Source organism: Barbus barbus (genome assembly GCF_936440315.1).
Source record: "Barbus barbus genome assembly, chromosome: 40".
In the NCBI taxonomy this organism is placed as follows: Eukaryota; Metazoa; Chordata; class Actinopteri; order Cypriniformes; family Cyprinidae; genus Barbus; species Barbus barbus.
In genome coordinates, this window is record NC_136718.1 from 16,538,562 (window position 1) to 16,556,032 (window position 17,471).

Genomic DNA, 17,471 nt, shown 5'->3' on the forward strand with positions numbered 1-17,471 from the left:
AAATTATATTAAAAGTTATTTAAATAAATATATTAAATTAGTAGTTTAAAATGGTAAAATAATATTTGTTTGGTTTATTGATTGTGGAATTAGATTTTAAACAAAACATTAGATGTATAAGCACTCATTGACCTTTTTTTTCAATAATCTTTTCTGGCTGATTCTTTGCAGAGCTGGTGTAATGTTTAGTAATAATATTATTAAGTTATTACATATTTTTGGGATTTACATATAATTATTCTAATAAACTTTCCAAATTATATTATGGAGGCAGAAATCTAAATTTAAAAAACAAAACAAACAAGGCTGTAAAATGTAGAAAAGCAAAACAAAGAAAGTCAAATAAAATATGCCATGATAAAAGGTAAAAAGTGCAGGTTACACAATACAGCCAGACACATGACAAAATCAAATCTATGGATGTGCCCAGTATTGCTAAGATGATCAAGCAGTACAGCAGTATGGAGAGACCAGAATAGCTGAAGGAGCAAAGAAGAACTAATCATTATTCATTATAACCCGTAAAATGAATGTGGAGATGTACTTGTGATTGAACAGGAAGGGAGAGGTGGTCAGATGGCGACAGAAAGATCAGTTCAGCACCCGTCTCGTTGTCGAGGTCAGAGCAAAGGACATACCAGTGGGGGTCAGCTGAAGTAGCCCATAAAAAAGATAAGGAACAATGAGAGGAACTATTGATTTTTGACTAATTATTTGTCGCCCATCCAATAACAAGAACAACGTGATGAAGCAGACGACAATAGCCGAGGACCACGACACACTCTCAGCGTGAGGGGGGCATGAAGGTTAACAAGTTATTGTTCTAATGCAATTATTGCATATACAGCTAGGGAAATTATACCACAAAAACATTTCTAGTTAAAGAAAACCAAGTCGGTCCCCCTTATGCAAGTACTATCACATGACATGCTTTATTTTTTAACTATGCAATGAGATCCAGCTTTCTGTAACAACACTAATTCCTTTTTCCACTTTTCCTTTGGATTCATTCAAATAAATGCCTTAAATAGCTTCACAAATGTTATATCTTCATTTGGCTTTTTTATGCAGACTGCTTGGGCAGTCAGAGGGGAAATATGTCTGAGACTCAACACTTTATCAACGAAGACCACCTGTCAACCGACATCCAGATTAGACTGTAAACACACTCCAGTTGAAGTGAATCACTCTTGTTTATAATATCTATATTGTCTGGTTTATCATAACCTGTCTTTTGTTGGAGTGCTCGAGCTTCGTCTTGCTTTTGAGGGGGGTTCAACACTCCATATCCTCTTCCATTCAGTGCATTGTTCCTTTCACCGCTGATTAATATCTTGTTTAAACAGCCACCAGACGCAACACGCCATCAGTGTGTCCATAAATTCTCCTGAGCTGATGAACAATAGCTGCATTCCTTGACAAAAAAAAAAAACTTCACATATCAGAGCATATCTACAGAGACCTGGAGATTCTGGAGAATATGAGATCAAAACAACTGTATTTTTCACTTATAATTAAAAATACACTCAAAATGGATACACTTCACATTTTGGACTATATCCAATGGTGAAGACATTGTGAAGACATCCCCTCTGGATGGCTTTTGCTTTGTCTTTAGCAATACAGCCACAGTGAAAAAAGTGCTTACGAAATTAATGTCTAATGCTGATATAAAATGTTTGTGTAATTTGGCAACAATCTGTTAAAGAATGAATGAGATAATTAGTCATAAAGTTCATGCCCTTTAGCCATGCTTCCCTCAATCAGAGAAAGCATTTATTTGAAGTGTTGGACTGACTTTTCTGTTACATCAAAATGCATGATTATTATATTTGATAAACTCTATATTTGATACATTTAAATTCTAAATGACTTCTCTTGTTCATATTGCTTTTTCAAAGTCTCTGTCAGTCAGAAGCAGTGTAATTTTAGTATTATTGTTTTAATTTTTGTTAATATTTAACATTTTTATATTTTGTTTTTATTTAAAGTTTAAGTTATAGTATTAGTATTTTTTTTGTTTGTTTTTGACATTTTTATTTTTTTTAAATATGCATGTATAGGTTTAGTTAAGTTAGTATTTAAGTTTAAACTAATGAAAATGTCTGGATTTTATATTTTATTTTAGCTCATGTTTATTTTATTTCAAGTAATTAAATTGTTTTTGTAATGTATTTTTTTTTTAGTTAATGTTAATAACCCTGTATTATTTAAGTACTACTGATATATTATTATGTTTTTTTAATATTTTGAATGAGATTTTTTAAGTATATTTTCTGTTTTCACTTTAATTCAACTTAAAGGTATAGTCATTTTTTGTTGTTTTAGTTTTAGTTAACATAATAACCCTGATTGAGACTCATAAGAACTAGCAGTACCACCTCAACCAAGTTTGCAGTGTGACAGCAGCCTGTCCAGTCTGAGCCAGCGCAGGTGCGTGGCATTCTGCACGAACCAACAAACAACATGGTCAGGAAGAGGATCATTCATGCGTCCTAATACTGGGCTATTACCAAAACAACTGTTCCATTTATATTGTATCGGTCTTTGTTTTATGGGTTGGACATTTTGTGAGATTGCAATCTCAGGCACCCGTGACATTGTCTAGCAGTACAAACGGCAATGGTTTTGTTGGCTGAGCCAGAGCTAGAGTGATCTCCACCACGTTCACACTAAAACTCAGAGGCTCACCCATTTTTCATTGCAGTTTAACAACGTAAGTTACTCTTCAGACAATAGAACATACTTGACAATGGCAATGAAGTACATTCAACTGGTTCATTCAAATTGAAACTCTGGGCTTCCCCTTAACTACTAAGTACTTCACTCAGACATGAAAATTTGCTTAAAATGTACTCACCCTATGTATAGATGAGTTTGTTTCTTTATCAGAACAGATTTCCATCTGAAATTCAGTTCAAATAGCTGATAAAAGCACCACAATAATCCACAAGTAATTCATACGACTCCAGTCCATCAGTTAAATTCTTTTCAAGTAAAATAAGAAAAAATCCATCATTAAGATGTTTCAACTTTAAACCGTTGCTTCTGGCCAAAATATGAGTTCATAATCCATAATAATTTGTTTAGAATTCTGGAATGTTTTCGCTTTCAAATACTGCTCGATCTGTGCATATTTCTCTCCTGATTCAGATGAGACTATTTCACTGGAGAAAGCAATATTATGTTTAGAAAACTCATATTTTAGCTGGAATCAGCAACATGTGTTTATTACAAACATAGCTTTTCAATTCAAAACTAATTCATTTATCGACTGGAGCCTTGTGGATTACTTGTGGATTATTGTCATGTTTTTAACTCTCATTCTGACGGCACCCATTCACTGCAGAGGACTGGTGAGCAAGTAATGCTAAATTTCTTCAAATCTGTTCCTACATCTTGGATGGCCTGAGTATTTTTTCAGCAAATTTTCATTTTTGGGTGAACTATTCCTTTAATGAAATAAAAGTACACAATGCACGCTTTCCAGAGTCATATTGCGGTTTGATCAGCGAGTGAAAGAAATTATATATGATTACGCTTCACAAGGCAGCTTTGGTTCCTCAAAGCCCAAGAAGACACTAAAGGCAGGGAGAAATCGAGCCCCTCTCGGAAATGACCACCTCTAATAATCAGTAATAGTTGTGGTTTGAGGTTTCACCTTCAACAATAGCACTTTGATCGTCATGCAGATGTCACACAGAGCAATACATTGTACACTTTCTATACACCGTGACTCCTGATGTCATTGACATGAAGACAGAGTCTGTTTGAAGAGTTACGGCCATGATGAGGAGGAGGGACTGAGAGCAGGTCTATGTGTTAAAGATGAGAGTGTGTCATTGATTGTTTTGTAAAAGCCTTTAGCAGTAGGACCTGGAAGAGGTTTTTCAAGAATACGTATGGAGACTGTTTCATAAAAGTAGGATGTTTTTTGCAGTTTGACTTTATCTAAAAAAAAAAAAGAAAAAAAGAAAGACACTGGTGTTCAATTGGCTCCAGTACTTGACAGGAAAATACAATTGTTCCTGATGTCTTATTCCAACGACTCCTGCTATAAATGAGAGGTTGGGCACATGTTTGGAGCAGTTTAACTCTGAATATTATTTACCTTGCTCTCCGAAGAACACTTTAGGACGAGATGAGTGCATCAGTGGCCGTGTATAGAAATATATACACTGAGGATCGCTTCAGACAGACGTATGGTACGGAAGACCAGTCTAGAGGGAGAGAGCGGCTCCGCGACAGACTGGCGCAGAGATGCAGCTGCTCTCGGGTGGACTGTCTTCACCTGCTCAAGAAGAGACTGCCCGTGTGCAGCTGGCTGCCAAAATACAAGCTCAAGAAATGGCTTTTAGGAGATATCATAGCGGGACTGACTGTTGGAATAGTACACATTCCCCAAGGTAAAAAAAAACAAACAAAAAAAAACTTTAATTTACGCTATGAAATAGGCTAGAAGAGAAAGAAATGTTTCGAGAATATGAAAAAGTTATTAAATAAAATCAGGTTAGGATCATTCACGTGAACATAGTTTTGGAACGATACAACGACTTTGATGAGAGAAACGTATTAAATCGAATATTTTTGAACACCTTATGGCTGGCTACTTTGATATAAACTCAAAAAATAGCCTATAAAACAATAGTTGTTCATGCGAAATCCTACATCGTGTAAATTATATACACATTATCTTTTTAATATGTTATGTTTTTAATAATAACACTTTTAGTAAGAAAATCTCATGAACTTTTTAACACCGTGTGGAGAGATTAATTAATTACTTAATAGATAAATAGCCTAAATAAAGTCTTAACCATCACGTTAGATGAGTTAAATAATTTATCTGTGACTTGAATACACGTGAGTAAACAAAAGTGAATAATTACTTTAAAAAGGTGTTTTCTATTGTCATGTCTATATATGCCTATATATACTAATATGAAATATAAAGAGATTTTTTAGAACAACTATCGACGTTTTCACTGTAAAAAGTGATAAGTTGACTTAACTTAATCACTCCAAAAAGTGATAAGTTGACAACCTAAAAAAATTGAGGAAACCCCTTGCCTTAATTTTTTTAATAAATAATAATAATAAAAAATAAGTTAAGTGAATTGTCAAGTTCACTTAACTTTTTATTTTTATTTTTAATATTATTTACTTAATAATTTTAAGGCAACTGGTTTCCTCAATTTTTTTAAGTTAATTCAACGTATCACTTTTTACAGTGTAGGAGTACATTAGACCTGAACAAAACATTTAACAAATCGGTTAAACATATATCTGATTTTTGAAATTTTTTATTGAACTTTTCTTGTCACATGACAGCAATATGGCGCCCTATGTGTTTGTTATACTTGTGGAGGTCAGTTTGAGATTGTTGACCAATTATAACAACAACAACAACAACAACAACAATAATAATAATAATAATAATAAAACAACAACAATAATTCCAATATTGATAACATATTCATAATAGAAACTGCATATTTAATCAGAATTAGAATGAGCTTTATTGCCAGGTATGTTTGCACATAAGAGGAATTTGTTTTAGTGACAGAAAAAAATAAGACTTTGAATTTAAATTTTAGTAGTTTTAATTTAGTAGATTAAATGCATCATGTATTTGACCCATATTCAAGACACCATAAATGATAAAACATACTGTTTGTTTGCTAGGAATGGCCTTTGCTTTGTTGACATCAGTGGCTCCTGTCTACGGACTTTACACGTCCTTCTTCCCTGTAGTTCTCTATATGCTCTTCGGCACTGGTCACCACGTTTCTACAGGTAAAAGACTTTCATTGAGTTTAGCACGGTGAAAAAAACTGTGTTTTATTTAAAAATGTGGTTCCATAAAGTTTCCACAGATTTGTTCACCTAGGCTATCACATTTTGGATACCAGTATTCCCAAGAGTGCTTGAATATTTACTATGTTATTCATCTGCAACCATGTTTAACCAGTGTCAGTGTTTAACCAAGAAAATGAAATACCAATTCAAGAGTTTGACTTTTGCAGGTACCTTTGCTGTGTTGAGTTTGATGACTGGTTCAGTGGTGGAGCAGCTTGTTCCCATCCCACTCGCTCTGAACTCCAGTAGCCCAGAGGCTGCAGAGTTGGAGGCCCAGAGGATTGGCGTGGCATCTGCTGTAGCATTTCTCTCAGGCATAATGATGGTAAGACAATTCTGCTGTGTAAACACATAGCATCCATGTGTTTTAGTTAAGCAGTTTGTTGTCTGATGAAATGTTAGACTCGGACTACAGAATTATGATGGCGTGTTGCTTGTTTTTATTGTCCCAGCTCTGCATGTGCGGGCTCCAGTTGGGTTTCCTTTCCACTTACCTGTCAGAACCAATTGTTAAGGCGTTTACAAGTGCAGCCGCCTTCCATGTGACTGTCTCACAGCTGCAAAGCATGTTGGGATTACGGCTTCCCCGATTTGCTGGTGCCTTCTCTCTTTTTAAGGTAAGACATGGTGGAACACAGACTGTTTTTTTCTATTCTGGCTACTAATGGAATAATTACTTAAAACTACTATCTTTTAAACCCACAGACTCTGGCATCAGTGATGGAGAATGTGCCCCACACTAATTTGGCTGAGCTGGTGATCTCCCTGCTTTGCCTGGCTGTTCTGGTGCCAGTTAAAGAGGTCAACTCACGCTTTCGGGAGCGTCTACGCACTCCCATCCCCGTGGAGATCATCACTGTGAGTTTGCACTCCTCAACAGATATTTTGAAGATTTAAAACATTTGTGTAATGTTGTGTGAATTACAGACATAAATAAGCAAGTGAACTTTTGTACAAATATTTGTCATTCACAAGACAACTAGTCCAGTATAATGAGAGTTTCATCATCAACCCTATTTCTACTGTTGTCTGCACTGTGAAAAATAATCTTCCATTCTCTTGTGGCTCCTGCAGGTAATAATTGCAACAGGAATTACATATGCCTTTTCCCTGGATTCCAAATATGACATACAGATAGTAGGACATATTCCAGCAGGGTAATATTTTATTATTATTTTTAAATATATATATATTTAATAACATATAGATTTAAAAAAAAAAGAGTCTCTTATGTTTACAAGGGCTGAATTTATTTGATCAAAAATACAGTAAAATAATAAAACAGTTAAAATGATTATAATTTATTTATTTATTTCTGTGATAGCAAACTGATTTTCAGCAGTTATTTGTCCAGTCTTTAGAAATCATTCTAATATGCTGATTTGGTGCTCAAGAAACATTTCTTATTATTATTAATGTTAAAAACAGTTAGATTAATATAAATGTAAACATAGTTAATAAATCACTTAATAATAAGTTTAGTGTGTTTTTTCAGGATTTATTAATAAAAAGAATGTTCAAAAGTACAGCATTTATTTGAAATAAAAATATTCTGTAACAGTGTAAAAGTCTTTACTGTCACTTTTGATCAATTTATTGTATTGATATATTGAAGAATGATAATATAAAATAATAATATAATAAAAGAAGCTGCTGTCAGACTCCTTGTGCAAACAAAAAATCTCACTGGATTATTACAATTAATGGCAAAATGAATGTTTGGAAATGTAAACTGATATTTCTTACTGACACTCTACAGCAAAAGATAGAAATAACTGACTTAAAACCATTTTTAGCTAGTGAAAATACTAGTGTTCTAATAATTTTGGCCACCACTGCATGTACATCCTGCAGTTTAACTATAATTTAAAGCTAAATATTGACTACTTTTCAGCTTCCCCGAGCCACGGCTGCCTGCATTGGAGACGGTTCCAGAAATTGCCGGTGACACAGTTGCTATCACCCTTGTTGCTTATGCTGTGTCTGTATCTCTAGCCATGATTTATGCCGATAAGCATGGATACTCCATTGATCCAAATCAGGTAGATACTATATTAATAATCTGAAAAGTTTTACTGGGTTCGACTGGTTGAGCATAGATTTGTAATTATCATCAGAAAACAATGTTCTTTCATTTTTGCTTTAGGAGCTTCTAGCACATGGGATCTCCAACACTGTGTCATCTCTCTTCACATGTTTCCCCAACTCAGCTACACTGGCCACCACAAACATACTGGACAGTGCCGGAGGTCACACACAGGTACTGGTTTGTTTGAGATCACCTGTGCTGTTCTTATTCCATGTTAGAAAACTAAGCAATGTTATGCAGTAAATGTCCCGCTGAGATAATATAATGAATGTTTACTGCATTATGTTTATTGCTAGAAGTGTAAGTTGATCATTTTTCTGTTTGAGATTGTCAAACATAATAGGAGTTCAATACAATAATATCCTTTTTCTGTACTTCAACAGCTTGCAGGACTGTTCACAAGTCTGGTCGTTCTTATTGTACTTCTGCTAATAGGACCTCTGTTTTATTTTCTACCCAAGGTAAGACACATATACAATGAATTTATCTTCTAATGTGACATATTTCAGAATGAAACAGTATTTTCTTAAGAGTATCGCTTTGGGTAAATGCATCTGATAAATGCACCATAAATCAATGTAAATATTGTCTTATAGGTCATAGACATTTGGTAACAAAACAAATAGGGTACTTTTCATGCTATTTTTTAAGGAATTATCAATATAACCTTTAGCATAACTGTCTCTCTCCTTTCTCTTCATCCAGGCTGTGCTTGCATGTATAAATGTGACCAGCCTGAGACAGATGTTCCTGCTGTTTCAGGATCTCCCAGACCTTTGGCGAATTAGCAAAATTGATTTTGTACGGTTTTACCAACACTTGTTCCCAGATAATCACTAAATATGTTTAATTTCTGAATGAAATTGAGAAAAGCTGATTAATTTCAATTGTTGTTACGTATGTTTGAACAGATGGTGTGGCTTGTGACCTGGCTGTCAGTAGTTGTGCTAAATGTAGACCTGGGCCTGGCCATTGGGGTGGTCTTCTCAATGATGACCGTTATATGTCGTACACAGAGGTAAAAAAACTGACACTTTCCATTATGACTATTTGGGCTTTCATATACTCACTTCATGAGATATTTAGTATAAATTAGAGCAATGTTTACTAACTTCAGGGTCATGACCCGCACTAGGAGGAACTCTAACCTGTGCTATATACACATAAATGAGTGAAAAATATTCAGTTAGAGAAGAACATATAACACATTATGAAAAATTATATAAATAAGTAGATTAAACCCCTATGCTAAAGGCAGAATGAATTTAGCTCTATACCTGTTAAAGAATTCTAAGCATGTTTTTCCAAACTATTTATGATCAAAACAACACCATGTAACATATTGGAAGCAAGAAATGATTTTTATATAGCAAGCAATAAAATTACTCCTGAATGTATTTGCTGAAGAAATGCATGCACAGGTTTAACTTTAAACATGAATTGAACATTAAACTTATTTCTGTATAAATTTAATTAAATGTACGCTTAGATTTCATAAGAGTTTTGAAACATATAACATGTAAAAAAAGGATCCTCTGGGAGAAAGATTGGGAACCACTGAATTAGAGTGTGTGTATCATCCTGGCTGTATAGAGATAATGATATTATCAATCCAACTAGAGCAGCCCCAGTGAAACGAGGTATTGAGTACATAATATAATTGAGATCGAAACTACCTAATTAGATTTGTGTATTTATCTGCTTTAATAATCATGTTTACTACATCCTTTAATTATGTGTTCCAAAGCTCAGGGGCTGTATAAAAACAGCGAACCAGTATCCCTTACAGACCCCTGTGTTCCAAAACAACCTTCCTCTCTTGGCGGATATGATATTCACATTTAAGTAAAGGGGAGATAAAGTTGAGACAAAAAGATGTCCCTGAACTCATAGTAAACTTTCTGTTTTCAGGGCCAACTGCTCTGTGTTAGGAAGAGCTGCCAACACGGAGATTTACAGATCCATCAACAACCATAATAAAGTGAGTCAACAGTCATCATATTAAGTTTCTTTTCTTATTACCACACGTAACGTAATTTACTATGATTAGAATTGGGCCTTGTGCTTTTGCAAAGTAAATCGATTAACTGTTATTGTCTTAATCACATCTGTGTTGCGTAACTGCCAATGTGGTTATACCCTCCTCATCTCTCTGTACCGTAGTGCTATGAAGTCCCTGGTGTGAAGATCCTGACCTACAATGGGCCCATCTACTATGGGAACCGTAGCTTTTTTAAGGCTGATATGGCTCAGCTTCTGGGCCTCACCCCTGAGAGGATAAGCAGCCGAGAGAAAGCCCTGAAGGCCATTGAGAAGAGAGAGAGAGAGGCCATTAGCTCTGTAGTAAGATGATCAATCTATCAGTTTATATGTAATATGCTCCTCAAGTTTAGGAGTTTATTTTAGCTTATACTTACCCCCAAAAATGTCCCCTGGCATTTTATGTTTTACATTATATCTGAATGTTCATAAGCCACATTCAGAGCTGTTGTAAATGCACAGCTGCACATTCTGTGTTGAAGGCATAGTGAAAAACCCTTCATCATTTACTCACCCTCATGATGTTCCAAAAAGAATGTGGTTAATTTTTTTAATAAAAAAATAAGATGTTATATTCTCTGTCTCTCCATTAGAAAGACCAGATAACCAAAACTTCCCAAAGAAGATCCCAAAATAATTAATTTAGGCTTTTGAGCTTCCACTTTGCCATATGTCATGTGCCCCATGGATGTGCCTAAATTAAATCTGTTCATCATTTAAAGTGATCATATACCTTCACCTTACCTGGATAAAACTGCTCAATTCATATAGATTCATTTTATGATGCCTTCATGAACTTTTTGGATCTTAGAAGTCTTTCAATGGAGGGACAGAAACATCTAAGATTTCATTAAAATATCTAATTTATATTTGGGTGAACTATCCATTTAATGAGCCATATTGCACGTAATTATATAACTATAATATTGAACTATATTACTTGGTGGAAAAATGGTTTATTAATATAATGATAAGTTTAATGTCAGCTGTTGCCGTGGTTGTATTTTACTTGCATTTAAGTGGTTTTAAAATCTAGTGGCTTTTTGCTTTCATAACCTCTGAAAGGCTTTACTTGTAATCAGGCCTGCATTATTATATTGATTTGATATTATATTGATATTTGCCTTGATATTTTGGAGATTTTCTTCTAACAACGAAATAACATATTTAAAGAAAAGATCTGATTGGATAACTGTATTGTTTTTCAAGGAACAAGGAGTTACAGACAGTTCATTTTCTTCAAAGAATGACTTGTTCAGATCAGGTGCATCCCCACTTGTTCAAGTAATATCAAAAATCACATTAAAGAGTCTTTTATTTCAGTTGTTTTACACTTCTATGTCTTCTATTTTTTTTAAATTGTTCACTGCAGAGATGGCTGAGGGTGAAGTCGAAGCTGTGTTAATAGACTGCAGCAGTGTCATTTTCGTGGATGTTGCAGGAGCTCGGTTATTCATACAGGTGAGCCGGACTGTATAGGTTTTGTTTAGACACCAGTCAACATTGACATCAAAAATGCCTTATGTTTACGGTACTTATATCCTGCCACAGATGTGCATGGAGTGCCAGAAGATAGGGGTGTGGATATACCTGGCTAACTGCAATGGTGAGTTTTCACATATACTGTATACTTAAAGGGATAGTTCACCCAAAAATGAAAATTCTATCATCGTTTACTCACCCTCAAGTAGTTCCAAACCTGTATGAATGTCTTTGTTTCCCACATTCTTCAGAATATCTTCCTATGTGTTCAGCAGAACGGAGCAGTTCTGGGGCACCATTGACTTCCATAGTATTTTTTTATCCTTCTATGGAAGTCAATGGTGCCCCAAAACAGCCTGGTTACAAACTTTCTTCAAAATATCTTCTTTTGTGTTCGGCAGAACAAAGACATTCATACAGGTTTGGAACTACGTGAGGGTGAGTAAATGATGACAGAATTTTCATTTTTGGGTGAACTATCCCTTTAAATAAACCTTTCAAACAATAATATTTTCTCTCTCTCCTGTAGAGAGTGTTCTGAAGATTCTCACATCTAGCGGGCTGATGAACTACATGAGTCCTCAGCATATTTTTGTTACAATTCATGATGCAGTGGTCTACATACAACAGCAGCGGGTATGATGCAAAACCTTCTCCATAAATGTGATTTCATATCTCAACAAAACAGCATATTTTATGTGCTAAACTGTAGCGTTATGGAACAATTTCATTTCCATTTAAAAATGTCATTGTTTTGTTTGACAGGAGAAACCTCCCGAGAACAACACAATGGTTTGGGTGTGATCTATCTGACACAAAGCAATGCAAGACTGAGACTCAAAACAGGACCTAAAGAACCAGTTGGTTACTTCAAGTGTGTCAGAAAAATGACTTAAAGTTATTCCAGCATTTATTTCGACTCATGCTGTGATGAGTTTGTCAGGGCTATCAGTGGTTGTTTTAATAAAAATTCATTGTCATAAACATTTTAATTTGAATGAACGATCAGTAATGTGTGACCAGCACAAGAATGTTCATGTTATCAATGCAATGGATTTTTTATGGAGAGGTGTTCTAATCTCTTTTCTATTGCACTAGTAAAAACAAAACAAAAAACCTAGTCAATCAATAAGATTCATGCTTTTTATCAGTTGCCCAGAGCTGCTGTTGTTACATAAAACTAGAGTTGGTGGCACTCACAGATTATTTTGCTAATCGGCAGTAAACTGCTTGGCTCGCTTGTTTCTGTACTCTTGTATTTGGTGTTGGTTAAGAAACACCATAATAAATACAAAAATCTGAAAACGTATATATTGTTTGACTCATTTCCTTTGCCATGACAGAAACCAAAAACACACCTCTTTGTGTACTAGAACAGCTGGTGTTTGGTTTTTCATCTTTTATAAATGCCATCTGTCAAAGAGTGAAACTGCATTGTTATTCAGCCTCTGTATTTTGTGCATTGGTCAGAAATTGGACCGAATATTTGTGCTGAACATTCATGTTGGTGTGAACCAGCCTCAACATTGCCAACCATGATTAATAGCAGTGTTAACAATATTTCCAGCCCTGCAAACTCCATGTGTAGGCAACAAAGATCAAATATGGTTATTTTATTATGTATGTCTGCATCTTTTCAATTTATCAAAAGTGGCTGAATGTTTTTTTTATGAAAATGGATGTTCTGATCTTGCCATCTTTTACTTTTAAAGTATACATAAATGCTGTACGTTACCAAATTTCCTTCCATAAGCTATATATTATGCAATATTCATATTTAATCATTACATGGTAAAAGATTACCAAGAGACCAAACCAAGAAATAATTGTCTTTTAAATAATTTTAAATAAATATTTTCTTTTATTTTTCTTTTCAGTGTCATTTAAAGCGCAAATGATAAAATCAACTCAAATTTAATTTTACTATATCGTGCATTATCCTGCTTGCCTCTATTTAACCATTTTTGGATCAAAGTTTGGTGATTGTATAAACTCTTTTAATTTGTAGAGTTTGAGTTTCTAAGTCTGCAAGTGAAATACTGACTATCTTATTATAACCTGTTAGTACCTTGACCTGATAAAAAAATACTGTTCAAACACAAACTCAAAAATTCTCAAATCATTTTTGTTTAATGTTTGATGTCTGCATTTTTCCTGTGGTATTTCAAAGACCACTCTCAGGAGAACACCAGTTTTTTCTTTAAAGCTCAAGAAATACTACACTAATTGGCTGAATGGAAATCAGCCCACATTACTGGTGCACAGGACTACCCAGCTGCCCCTGCTGGCATCTTGCAGCCACACTGGATGTTGGTGTTATACAAAAGGCTAAAATTAGTAATTGTTTTCAAATGATGATGTGATCTGACATTGATTTTTATTTGCTCTATGAAGATGTTTCATAGAGGGAGACAAACCCAATGCTTTACAAGATCAGTGATAAGTTAAATATAGTGAAAAAAAATACTCATCACATTTATGAATTACAGCATAATCATATTGTGGTTCAACAGAAAAAAATCAAAACAAAATAAGAGAGACTGGGGAAAGCTGTCTCAAGGGCAAACTGTTTTTTTCTGGCCCTTACTGGTGAAATTAGGATATTATTCTATAAATAAATTACTTATAAAAATAAATCGTTGTTGAGATATATCAACAAGGGATAGAAAAACCCCACATGTGCCAGCTGTAAAATTTCCTGTCAATTTAATGGACGCTCTGATGAGCTGCTTTTATCTTGTGGCTTGAAAAGGCAATTGCCACATTTAATAAATTGAGAGCAAAATTTATTTAAGATACAGCTGCCAAATGTATTATGTTCATAATGAAGATGCATCAGCAAATCTCTTAATAAAGGGAAATAAACAGAAACATTTGTTATTTTAGTTGGCATAGTAGGCTACAATATGTAACATTATTTAAAAGGAAAGATACCCAAATAGTCTGCATATTTTATTTAATATAAAAATAAATGCAATATTTTTTACTCCACAATTAAAAAAAAAAAAATCCACGAATCCATCATTAACACATATGCACAAAAACCTTTGGTATTCAACATAATGTCACATAACATTGTTTTCAAAAGACACAAAATTACTTCCATCTCCAAACTGCTTTGAGATGAAATGACACAATTCATGTCCTTAATGCATGTCCTTTCTGGCGTTGTTTTATAAAGGCTCGTTTGAGAGTGTCTGCCATGAAAGTGCTTTGTAGAAGTTTTAACATTCCACATTTAGTCACTGGTGACACATTTAAAATGATTCTTGAGATAATAAAGATCATATTCATTCACAGATGTCTCCTGAGTGGATGCATAACGGAACTTGGAATAGGCCTTGTCAATCTCAGACTGTCCCCATGGCAACATCGCCTTGATCTTCGATGCATGACTGATAATAATATCATCACAGGAGCCCACGTGGAGGGAGCTGAGTCCATCAACAAAAAATGCTAAAGAAGAACCAAAAACATAGTAATGCACACACGTGTCAAATACATGCATAATCTACTTTGCATTAGGCCTCTTACCTAAATGGCCAGCTCGAGCCAGACGCGGGTCAAAGCCCACCTGTCGTATCTTTTCTGTGCGAGCCATGAAGAAATTAATGACGCCATCTGCAACCACACAATTGGGAAATCCCTCGATAACGTGGTGGAATCCCGTCCTTATGTGTAAGCAATCCCCCTCTTCATCACCTGCGTCTGTGGAGATGATGTGTCGATAGGTAGCAGTGTATCCCGTCACTTCTCTCACAGCTCCCCCCACCTCACGGTGCAAACACAAACCCAGGAAGCAGTTTGTCAGAACATGTACATACTTTTTAATCTATTTGAAACATTTATATTACATTATATATTTTAACATATAAGCAATTTTACATTTAATAAGAATATTTATTAAACTTCGTACAATTAGCTACACTTAGATAGGGCTGCCAACTTTTGAGTTCAACTTAAGAGTGAGAATTCTATATTATATATATATATATATATATATATAGAAACATCTGTCAGCAGAGTTTTGCAATAACAAGAATAGCAATACAGTGAAAAAATTGCAATATTTAGCTATGGTCATACTTTTATAAATAATGCAACCGCATTTAAAAAATATTTTGACACGAAAATAAAATATTTTTCTATTAATCTATCTGCATTGCTTGATCATCTAAATTATATCGTCTCCCATTCGGAAATGAATCCTATGGAGCACCGAATTACTCAAAATGAAATAATTAAATATATCAATTAAATGTTGAAATATATAAATAAATTGTTAAATAAATAAATAAATAAATCACAAGTATGGATTCAATTGTTAGTACATGAGTGTGAATAAATTAATGAATAAATAAGTGCATAAATAAATATTTATTTCATTTTCAGGGTTACAGTATGGTTGTTGTCACGTAAATTAAATACATGAATGAATAAATACATATTTATTTATTTTTGCATTTATTTATTCATTTATTCATTCAATCATTTATTCCTTTATTATGATTCCATGCATTAATGAACGAATTAATAAATATTTATTTATTTATGCATTCATTCATGTATACAATCATTTAATTATGTATTTATCGATTTATTTATATAGCCTATTTCAACATTTATTTAATGATTTAATTTTGAGTCATTTGGCCCTCCATAGAATCTCTCATTTATGCATTTATATGGCCGTCAGCAGCACGAAACACAACTTTTATTCAAAATTCTGAACGGATTATAGCCTACTAAGAAAGTGCACTTCTTGCTTTATAATCACTAAAAAGGTGTCACTTTACTTCAGTTCATCGCGATCTCACAAAGTTCCTTAATAATTGGTGTCTAAAATACAGATAATTCCATATTCATTAAGCATTTATTATCAATGTTTTCTTTGGGATATATTAATCTTTTCAGTGATTTTATTCTGTATAAATTCAGAATTTAATGCTACTTAACACAGTTATTCATAGATTTAGTGCACAGGTATCCTGCATTTATTCTCCATATACATCTGTGATTTAATGCTTGATTTTAGATATGCTCTTGTTCCACTGACGTATTGCTCTTATGTCTTTCTTTCCTTCGTCTGACATATAAAAGTTCACCTTGTTATGTTCCATTTATGTTGGACAGGATGTTGGAAACGTATTCTTTATGCATAATGTTTTTATATGCACGGAAGTGTTCGATTTGTATCCATCTCTTCTTAGAGCATACGAATATTCTGGGCCTAGCAATATTGGAAGATTTGCAGAGCTTGCTGTTTCTGCTCAAAGGGTGTAAAAACCACAATAACCTCCTCCGACAATCAAGTTGACCTTGCTCTGACATTATCCAAGTCAGGGAGAGCGAAAGGAAAATAGTAGGTAAATAGCAGCCATATCACCCTGCAGACCAAGACTGGTTGCCCACTGAAGCCAAGCAGGGTTGAGACTGGTCAGTACCTGGATGGGAGACCTCCTGGGAAAACTAGGTTGCTGTTGGAAGAGGTGTTAGTGAGGCCAGCAGGGGGTGCTCACCCTGCAGTCTGTGTGGGTCCTAACGCCCCAGTGTAGTGAGAGGGACACTATACTGTAAAAAGTATACAGGTCTCCTCTCCACCAGTAAGCTGGTGTGTGGTGGGCGTTTTGGCGCAATATGGCTGCCATCGCATCATCCAGGTGGAAGCTGGACATTGGTGGTGTTTGAGGAGATCCCCCCCCCTTCTATGTAAAGCGCTTTGAGTACCCAGAAAAGCGCTATATAAATGTAACTAATTATTAATTATTATTATTAAATTATTTTAACATTTTGTTGATCAGACAAGAACATTCTTGATCAGACGAGAATATTCCATGAAGATGTAGGTATCGAAGCCTTTATAATACTCCTTCAAATTGGCATCTTCAATCTTTCTCTTTGCATGCTCTGAAGATCTTCATCTCTCGGCTCTTGAATATTACTATACTCAGATCAGATTACTCAGATCCGATTACTCAGATTGTTAGACTTTTTTAGCACA

At 34.5% G+C, this 17,471-nt stretch overlaps 2 protein-coding genes across 3 annotated transcripts in view; one reads left to right on the forward strand and one right to left on the reverse strand.

Annotated features, from left to right (window-relative positions):
- Nucleotides 1-3,842: 3,842 nt before the first annotated feature.
- Nucleotides 3,843-13,564, forward strand: LOC306859806 (solute carrier family 26 member 10-like). Its single transcript, XM_079401078.1, has 18 exons — nt 3,843-4,406; nt 5,686-5,796; nt 6,027-6,184; nt 6,312-6,476; nt 6,565-6,717; nt 6,934-7,016; nt 7,754-7,901; nt 8,006-8,119; nt 8,332-8,409; nt 8,654-8,749; nt 8,860-8,966; nt 9,860-9,929; nt 10,112-10,291; nt 11,198-11,252; nt 11,361-11,449; nt 11,540-11,594; nt 12,000-12,106; nt 12,236-13,564. The coding sequence occupies exons 1-18, from the start codon at nt 4,142-4,144 to the stop codon at nt 12,272-12,274; spliced, it is 2,073 nt and encodes a 690-aa protein (XP_079257204.1). The 5' UTR covers nt 3,843-4,141; the 3' UTR covers nt 12,275-13,564.
- Nucleotides 13,565-13,578: 14 nt separating this feature from the next.
- The window catches only part of b4galnt1a (beta-1,4-N-acetyl-galactosaminyl transferase 1a), a 28,981-nt gene continuing 25,088 nt past the window's right edge, over nt 13,579-17,471 (reverse strand). The window contains exons 10-11 of one of the 2 annotated variants that reach the window (XM_079401088.1): nt 15,005-15,242; nt 13,579-14,926 (exon numbers count right to left, since the gene is read on the reverse strand). In XM_079401088.1, coding sequence (XP_079257214.1) covers nt 14,709-14,926; nt 15,005-15,242 — 456 coding nt within the window. In that variant the 3' untranslated portion in view covers nt 13,579-14,708. The remainder of the gene's footprint in view (nt 14,927-15,004; nt 15,243-17,471) is intronic. The other variant, XM_079401089.1, reaches the window with a different exon arrangement.